Genomic DNA, 9,469 nt, shown 5'->3' on the forward strand with positions numbered 1-9,469 from the left:
TCCCGTTGGTGGGGGAGTGAGTGAGAGGCTGTGTGGTTCTTGGCTGCTGGCTGGGGTTAAACCACGACAGATGTGAAGTGAGATATGGACAGGCAAAGACTGCTCTGTGTATGGCCTGAACTGTGAATGCGTTTCAGGCTCTTCTGTTAAATAGTTGCAGCCTTACCAATAGTATGGAAGACTGATGATGCATTTGCTGGTCCAGCTTGGAGGTAGATTGTGCAGTCCTGAAGTAGAGACAGAGAAACTGTTGTGTTGGTGCCAGCAGCCTGTAAGGTGGAGTTGCCCTCCTTCAGGACAGCAAGTGTTTGAGAATGTTGCTAGAATTGGAGACTAATAGGTGACTTGTACACGTCAGAATACTTGTTGCTTCAACACAGTGATGCTAAGCATGGGCTATAACTGGTAATAAGAGCCCCATGGCTACAGAAGTTTGTCAGTTAAGGACCTAAGTTGTACAGGCTGATACAGCAAGACTCTAGTAGTAGCATTCCCTAGCTTTGTTGTGATGTGTTTGAAATGTACTAAACTGAATATGAGCCACACAACTAGAGTTGTTCATTTTCTCAGTATTTTCTGTATGTTACACAGTTGGTATTAGTTGGCCTCTATGAGCTGGTGACGGTGGTGTTGAGTTTCTGCTCCTTCCCTGTATTGTGAGTCTTAAGCTTGGGTTTGCTGTATAGAGCAGCCATTGAAACAGCAAGTGAGCTTCAGCAAGTGAGCCAAGGTAGCTTTAGCTGTGGGGTTTTGTATTTGTTTCTGTTTGGGTTTTTTCTCCACACACAAACAGTTAACCTTCCAGTGAAGGCCCTGAGCTTATCTTTGTAATACAGATAGTGTTGTGGGTTACAGCTTGGGGGTTGTACAGTGGATCACATTTCAGTGTTTCCGCAGCTACTTAATATAGGTCTTGCATTAGTCATAGTGATAACATGGGATAAAATGTTTCTTAAATCATGGGAGTTAAAGTAGGCCTTAGTGGCAAGGTAGTTGAAGTAGGCCTCAGTGGCAAGGTAGCTAAAGTAGGCCTTAGTGGCAAGGTAGCTAGAATAGGCCTTAATGAGAAGAGTGATTATTATCTTAGCAGGTCGATGTGTACCTGTGCACGTACACCTGGGTACCTACCTGTACGTACCCCCTAAATAACAGATAATTATACCACCATCATGGAAAAGGGGGTTCGAACTCATGCTCGGGTGAAATACAACAATGATGGAAGGGGGACTGAAACTCATGCTTGGGTGAAGCATAACAAGGATGAAAGAGAACTCGAATCATGCTTGGATGAAATCAATAGAACAATAGCAAAGTAATGATTAACATATGACTATACCATGGTTATGTAAGAGAAGAGTATAAAAATGTATCCATCTCAGAACCATGTCGGAGTCAGATTTGGGTCTGTACCCCGACTCCCAGAGCTCTTCAATAAAAGCACCCATATAATCATTCCATGATTATGTGTTTTCTACGCTAACAATAGCTTCCAGGTTGTTTGGATCCCAGAGTGTGTCCCCTATAAAATCAGCTTAGGTTGAATGCCTGAGATTCTTAGAGACCTGATGTGTCTGTATACAGTCACCTGAATTCAGCTGACCTGTATGATGAAATCAGCATCATACAGGGCATTTCTACATTTATTTTTGAGAGCTGGCTCAATGTGGAGTTCACCTTCAACATAGATTCCTAGCTAGTTTTGTGCTATGTGATGCTTCATGGCATTTTTTTGGTTTGGTTGGTTTGTGTTTAAAGCAGATTTATTTCCATACAATCTGGACTTAAAAAAACACCATCATATTCATGTTGCACTTCTCTGCTTGTCAGCCAGTATGTGCTGTTGGATACAAGCTGGCTTTTTTGTCTCTATTTTTAGAAAAGTGCCTTAACTGAGACTATCTGGCATTATGGTCTAACTAAATCCTGTTTTAAGTCTAGCGGGGGAAAAAAAATCAAAATATTTGTCATTAGTGCAGATACCAATATAAACCAGTTTTTAATACCAAACTGTTTTATTTGTATTTTCATACAATTTGAATCATCTGTATTCATTCACTGCTTAATACTATATCATGAGTTTGTTGGTGCAGGGGGAAAGAATGACAATGGTGTGCAAATATTGTGGGTGGCTGCCATGGAATCTTACTGCACTGGTCACATACCTTTCTTTCTAGAGCTGATAAATTTGTAGCCAAGAGCAATTGATTTAAGTGGGAGCTAGTATGTGCTCACATGGTGCTCTTTATAACTGGTATGTAGGTGCATGTTAGAAAATGTAAGTTATCTTGCAAAAGAGCTATAACCTGTACTTCAGAATCTCTCTATATTGGTTAAAGGTCACTTTGTATAATACAGAAGTGGATGAGTGAGGAAAAAAGAAAAGGGAATTTCCCAAGTTCTTGGTACATTAATAAGAATAGCAAGACTTCAAGATACTTTGGTTGGGTTTTTATAGAAACTGTTGAGCTTACATGAAAAGTATACTTTACATGCTGAAGTTGGCATAACAATGATCTTTTCTTGTAGTTTCTTTTCTATATATAAATTCCACACGCAGTTGAATTGCAGCAAACTATGTCTGTATCCCTTCACACTGAAAGTCTTTGTCAGTGACAAAGTGGTATTGACAGGCTGTAATGTAATGGTTCAGGTTAACTTTGGTTAGCTTCTGAAAGTCAGTGCACGCTGTTTCACAGGACACTTCTGTTGACAAGTATTGCATGAAAGCAAGGACATGTAAAGATAGTTCCTGTGAAAGCAAGACTGTATAGAAACATAGGCCTGAGTATACAGTCACTGGCAGTGTTTTCCAACAGGCGTTGTAGTTGCCACTGCTAGCAACTCTATAGTCTGTATAGACACAGAACAGAATTTCCAGTTGAAGCGACAAGTCTGTCTTTTTAGGTAATTACCTGGAAAAGTTTGATGCAGATCTAACAATTGCTTTTTTTTTTTCAGTGACTTCTGTACTCTAGCTTCTATCAAAGTACATAACATAGTAGTGATGATGCAGTAAGTATGGAAACTTCCTATTTATTGGAAACAACTTTAGAAGCCATGTAATTCTCATTGAAATATGACTCAGATACTTAATCCTGGAGTCCTTGTATCATAGATAAATGAAGTCAACTTGCTTTCTAATCTAGTAGCTTCATAGTTGTTGAAACTGACTGTGTCTTTTGTTGGATTCTGGTTATGTAAAAACAATCAAATAGGCACAACAGTTATTCCTGTATCTGCTCTGCAGTTGGGATGTAGCCATGGAGCTACTGTTGTCTCAACTTTGAATGAGTTTATATATCAGTCACTGTTTGAAACATGCTGAGATCTTTGTGGTCCTGAAGGAGTTACAGACTTTAGTATTCTATCAGAGACTGCTTTTTATGGTGCTGTGGGGAGGCAGCAGTGGTGGCTAGACCTACCACGGCTGTGGCTTGTCTAATCATTTGCTTTTTCCTCATCACCTTGCCAAGCAAGGTATTAATGGGGAAACCTCAGCTTTACCACTGTCTTTAGAAAAACAGTGTGTACTGTTTTTGGGGAACCGAAAGTCTTTTGTGGACAAAATCTATAGTGGTAAATTACCCATGTTTTTAACTTTATTTAAAACATATTTTGTTCCAAAACTCTTTCCTTACAAATCCTAGTAATATAAACCCACTGATTTTTTTAGAACAGGAAACTCAAAATTTCTTCTCTTTTGTCTTTTTAAGAGTGACAGTGACAACCTCGTACTTTGGCCACTCTGAGCAAATATCCCAGGAGAGATACCAGTATGTGGACTGTGGAGGAAACACGACCTATCTGCTGGGCCAGTCAGAGTATTTAAATGTACTTCAGCCTCCACAGTAAAAGCACCTGTTAGTTGGTGTGGAATGACTGCTGTTGGTGCTTGCAGAGATCCTTTGGATAGAACTGGTACTGCGTGAAGGGGAGAGTACATGCATGTACAGCCTAGCCAACATGGTGACCTGTTCACTTTAGATGCAAGGAGGGAAAAGGTGCAAAATGTATATAGATGCACTTGTTAAATGTTGTGTTTTCCCCTTCTGTTTGCTTTCTGTTACTGTAAGCACTTTTGTCAAGTTGGGTGGTGGGAGGGAGAGGGGGAATTTCGGATTCTTGAACAGAATTGGGACCTTCCCTTACAGTGTGGTACATTGACTTAGAGTAACTGTGTGTGTGTCTGTGTTTAGGTGAAATGTCACTAATGAGCATTTTAAAAAGATTATACTCATACATTTTAGGTTTATACTTCAGTTCTTGATATTTGACAAATGAAGATGCCAGTATTACTACTTAAATAACAAGATTACTTTGAGGTGTATCTGGGTGTGAAACTTCTGTTAATAATGCAGTGGCAGTAGTTCTTTGTTTTGGGATCCTACCTTTTGTTTGCTATACATCATTAGAGGTAACATGCAGTCTGTGAAAGCCAGGAAAGCTCTCTTGGATGACACTGTACTTGAATGTGCAACTTCTGGCATCTTGGCATCTTTTCATTCATATTCCTCCTGCTCCTTCAAGAAGTTAATAAGGAGAATGTGTATGGCTAGATTTAAAGTTGGGTTTAAAACTAAACAAAAATCAACCCCCAGAACAATTACTGACAAAGGAAAAATTCAAGACTGTAGAAAATTAATAAGTAAAGGCTTTGCCAGTGTCTGTATATGTTTTTCTAGTAAACTTTTGAGAACAGCTAATCAAATCAAGATTGTGCAATTCAGACTAGGTGGGAAGCTGAGCACGGGCTTGGAGAGCTTGATGTAAATTTTCAGGATATTTATTGTTTTAATATACTGTGTATCTAAACTAAGTGTTAATATGTTGGGTTGTGTTTATTTCATGTGCAGGCTCAGTAAGTAAATGCAGTAGTTCTCTCAGTCTCCGGAGCATTCACAGTTCACATCAGTCTCATGTAACGGAAAATAAAGCAATTCTTTCTGTAAAAGTAAATGCTGATGTACTCATGAGACTGACTTAGAGCATTAAATAGTTTCTGTAGGATAGTTTGCACAGTGAGAATTTCCAGGATTGTTTCTGTTCATGGTGATTATAAATTTTGGGTCCAAAGTTGCATTTGACTCCTGAAGACTGACTGTTCTTAGGGTTAGGTACAAAACTTTTTAATTAACTAGATCAGGGTTGTATTATTTCTGAATTAGGTAAGATGCAGCTGTAAGAGGGTAATTTTGAGACTGTTGCATTGTAATGAATAATATATATTTTTAATGGATGTTGCAGGTTTTATGCTGCCCATCTCCTGAAAATAAGCTACACAAAATGAATTAGCAATAAACACTATGGAAAAAGGCTGCTGAGTAAATTCTTGCCACTAATAATCTCATGCTGTTGTGTTCAGTGATGATACGTGTCTATATTACTCTTTCCTTTACCAGCCTCTCTTAGATGTACCTAAGGGGGTGGGTGGGGAAAAGAATATTGATGATGTAAGACTGATTTTTTAAATTTTTTTTAAAAAGGCATTAAGTAACCATACCAAAAAAAACCACCACCACCCTCCTCTGTTTGAATTGCTGTGAGCACCTACTCTGAGCACCTATAAAAACTTCTGGAACCTGGACTGTCAATTTCATGTAGTGGTTGATAAGATGAAGATGTTAGCTTTTGGCTTTGAGAACATCTGGAACTGGAGTAGTCAATTCTGATGACTTACTGCAGTTATATTCTGAAAATTAGTCTTGAATTTGGTCCCTTAAAAGTACCAGTCTTCATTACAGCTTGCAAGCTAGTTCACAATTGACTAGTCTTTCTAGGGTATAGATGAGGTTCAGTCCTTTGGCTGCTAAATTGCATGCATAAGCTTGTCTGATCATCTGAATAGATATAGGTGACAGCTAGAGAGCTGATAGTGGGGAGCTGGCTAGAAGCAGAGAGATAAAGTCTTCCTGTTATAGCAAGATTTGCTTCTGTTGGACAGTAGGGAGAGAATTCTGGTTTAAATCATGCCATATCTGAAGTCAGCCAGCAGATGACACAGGCTTTTTCTTCTAGACCGAAATATTTACACCTGGAATGTTGGTTGTGTTTGTTTGTGGGTTGGTTGGTTGGGGTTTTTTTGAAATAGAAAATGGAGAAAACAGCTCTAGGCAGAGTTTTGCTTTGATTTAAAACAAAATTTTCTTCCAAGGGTGAAAGGTAAGCTAAAATAACTAGAATGGCACCATGATAATATTTTCTGGTGACACTAGTGAGATGCTGCTTTTGAACAAGCAGGGGGAGGTTACACTTTGTGCAGTGTTGAGACTGACTTGAAATTTTGGCAGACATGCTGAGCAAAATACATGCTTAAATCTGTGGATCTTATCCTTGCATGAAGTGCTTGGTATTGGCTAATTCAAATTTAAGAACTGAGTGGAATTATTCTTTCCACATATGTGTCAGAAGGAGGAAGATAGAACGCAATTTTTGTCATCTTGGATATCTAAAGAATTTAAATTTTAACACCATCAATTTGTGGCAGACTTACTGAATGACAAAGTTCTCATCTTAAAAAAGAGAGTGTGGTTCAAAGATCCTATTGAATTCTCAAATTAAGTCAGTAACAGGAGAATAAAAAACTTAAGGTTCTGCGTGTGCTAGTATGTCTTTGCACAACTGTCAGCTTATTACTGACCAAACAAGGCAAGTGTTTTAATTTATCTACTGATTTTAATATAACATCTCATTACATAAGCAGGTAAACATTTGTGTGAATATTTAACTTTAGGCTTGATTTATGTGACTGAGCTTGGAAACATGCAAAGGGAGCAAGGGAACTCTGTATTAACTTGTGTAACTTTCTAGAAAAGGTATCATAATGGATCCAAGTGACAGACCTGTCATTTTCCACAATCATTTTATCTTGATTTTAAAATCAAAAAGGCAAGTCTTTCAGTTCATTATAAATCAAGAAGTACAAATTCTCTCCAGAAAGTCAGCTTGACAAATTGTATTTTTTTCCCTGGTTTGTCTTGTGTGTAAGGTAATTTCTGAAGGACTTCCGAAGTGATTCATATTTCACTTGTAACTTCCCCATAATCCTCAAGTCCTATCAAAACCTTTATACTTGCATTGTAGTGTGTTTTTTTCTAGTAGAGTTCTCTTCACTTGAATTCTCTGTAGCAATTCCTGTACCAAAACCTGTTGCACTTTAAAAATGGAAGCTCTGTTAGTTAACTCTTAAAACAGTGGTCCAGATGTTGCGCTGTTACAGCACTATTGAAAATTCAGCTTAATGTATTCTGTATAGAATAACTGTAAATTTTCAAATTTATAACTTAAGTATGGCACATTTAAATATATAAAAATGTTGGCTGTTTGGAGAGTAAAATTATTGTACATTTTAAATAAGTTTCTTTAAAAATAAATGAATGAGTGAATAATGCTACCAAACCATCAAAGATCTAACCATCAAATACTTGTTTGGAGAGATTGAAAGGGAAGAACTCTTACTGAAAAATGTAGTACCTGACACTCACTCTTGAATTCCTGGTGTGGGGAAAGACCTGTAGAAGCTCATTCATAATTTCTTTACTCATCTTGATATTTAGGGAATAGTTGCTTAATCTTTTGTGAAGACAATTATAAGTATTTTTCTCCTGTGCAGTATAGCTTTGAAGTTCTTAATGCACTTCTGATGTGTGCATGACCTTGATATTAACATTGTAGTGTTTATATTTTGCAGCCTGATGTTGGCAGACTTAAGTACATGCCTTAGTTAACTTTGCTTCAAACTGTCCTTGAAGTGTGTGTGGGAACCATGTAACCACCAAATCTCTGAAGAGCTTCAGTTGAACCATTAGGGTCTTTAACCTTCTGCCTGAAGTGTTGTGCCCTCGTGATGGAACGGATGGTGCTTGGAGTGGTATGAGAGAAATCTCTAGATTCAGAAAATGTTAGGAGAGATTGAAATTTCTTATTCAGCATTTACAGCTTCCTTTTTTTTTTTTTTTTTCTTTTTGAGAGTGGTAGTTGTGGTTTGTTTTCTTCCCAAATCTGTAGTGGAACATCTGTTCCCAGACGTGTTTCAGAGTTGAACAGCTGCGTGAAGCTTAACATCATTTCAACTGGACTTTGAGAGTTAAGAGATGAGTAAGCAATGGTGAGTAAGTAGCAGTGGGTACCTCTAAGAAGTTTATTTTTCACTTGCCTAACAAAATACCACAACCCTAGCAATGCTTCTAGGCTTACTGCTACTTCTGAAGGGAAAAGATAAGTAATGCAAGTGCAACCAATATACTTCAGTAATAGACTACTGCAGTCTGCAAAATATTTGTTAGTGATGGCCCTGATCCTGCCAAAAAGTCTAGATTTTTTCTTTTGGCCCTGGGAAGGAGGATTAAAACCCAGCCAAAACATGCTGAAAACAATAATTTGGCTATGGCAAACACCCCATGTGTGTTCTACTTGAGAAATCGCCTCTCTATTTTCTCTTTAGCTGGAGAATTCTGGTTATTTCCAGAGGGGTAATTTGGGGTAGTTCTGCTGTCCTAACAGCTGTCTGCCTGGAAGGTGCACACTTTGTGTGGAGCCCTGCAGTGTAGGGAGAGAGTGGTGACAGAAACATCCTGACCCTTATACTGTCCTTCCACCAACCATCATAAGGGTCCTACAGTCTGGATGCATATGTCTCCTGGGTGCTGAGACTGCTTTTGCTTTGCATGGGCAGGGATGTTTAGTACCAGACATGTAAGTGTGTTATGGTGCCTGAATATTTTGGATCTGTCAGCGATTTTGTTTTTGTTTTGTTTAAGGAAGCAAATTTAACTACTGTTAACATCCACTGTACAGTGTGCATATAATAGCTTGAGATATGTATAGAAATATTAATGAGTGATAACTATTTTTGTAACTTAAGATGTTCTTGTAACTGTGTAGCAAACAATTTATCCACTTAGGCATGATAAACACTCTAGAAGTCAAAGGGTATTTTGGAATGACTTACAGGACATGGGAGCTATATTAATTTGAGTTAACTGGGACAAGGGATCTTGTTATTTAGAGGTTCAGAATCTGGAGTTAACTTCATTATGAATATATGTTTCTAGACAGGATTGTTTGACTCAAAGAATGATATTAAATTTTCTATTTAAAAAAGCTTGGATCATGTATCTCTCTTTTTCAACTGACTGAATATTTTTCTCTCTTCCTTCCCTGTCTGACAAGTTTTCCCCTGTCTCACCATATTTTTCCACTAACTTTCGAGTATTTTTAATGGTATTACTTCAATTTTTCTAATTATTGGCATTCCATAATGTGAAAACTTTGCAATCTACTCTTTTTTTGATACTATGTTTTGTTGTGTTAAGTATGTAATAAACTGGAGTATCTGAAAGCTAAACACCGTAAGTGAATGAATTAGTGTTGTCTGACTGAACTACTACAGTAGCCGAGTTCAAACCTGGGCTGCTGTGGTGAGTTGACCCCTGCCAGCAGGTGGGCCCTCACCCCATTGCTCAAACACTCT

At 38.0% G+C, this 9,469-nt stretch overlaps 1 protein-coding gene across 1 annotated transcript in view; it reads left to right on the plus strand.

Moving 5' to 3' along the window:
- The window catches only part of TMEM106B (transmembrane protein 106B), an 11,200-nt gene extending 6,841 nt beyond the window's left edge, over positions 1-4,359 (plus strand). Inside the window, exons 6-7 of the mRNA XM_009079071.1 lie at positions 2,959-3,012; positions 3,714-4,359. Coding sequence (XP_009077319.1) covers positions 2,959-3,012; positions 3,714-3,852 — 193 coding nt within the window. The 3' untranslated portion in view covers positions 3,853-4,359. The remainder of the gene's footprint in view (positions 1-2,958; positions 3,013-3,713) is intronic.
- The last annotated feature ends 5,110 nt before the right edge of the window (positions 4,360-9,469 follow it).

Source organism: Acanthisitta chloris, unplaced genomic scaffold (assembly GCF_000695815.1).
Source record: "Acanthisitta chloris isolate BGI_N310 unplaced genomic scaffold, ASM69581v1 scaffold40250, whole genome shotgun sequence".
NCBI lineage: Eukaryota > Metazoa > Chordata > Aves > Passeriformes > Acanthisittidae > Acanthisitta > Acanthisitta chloris.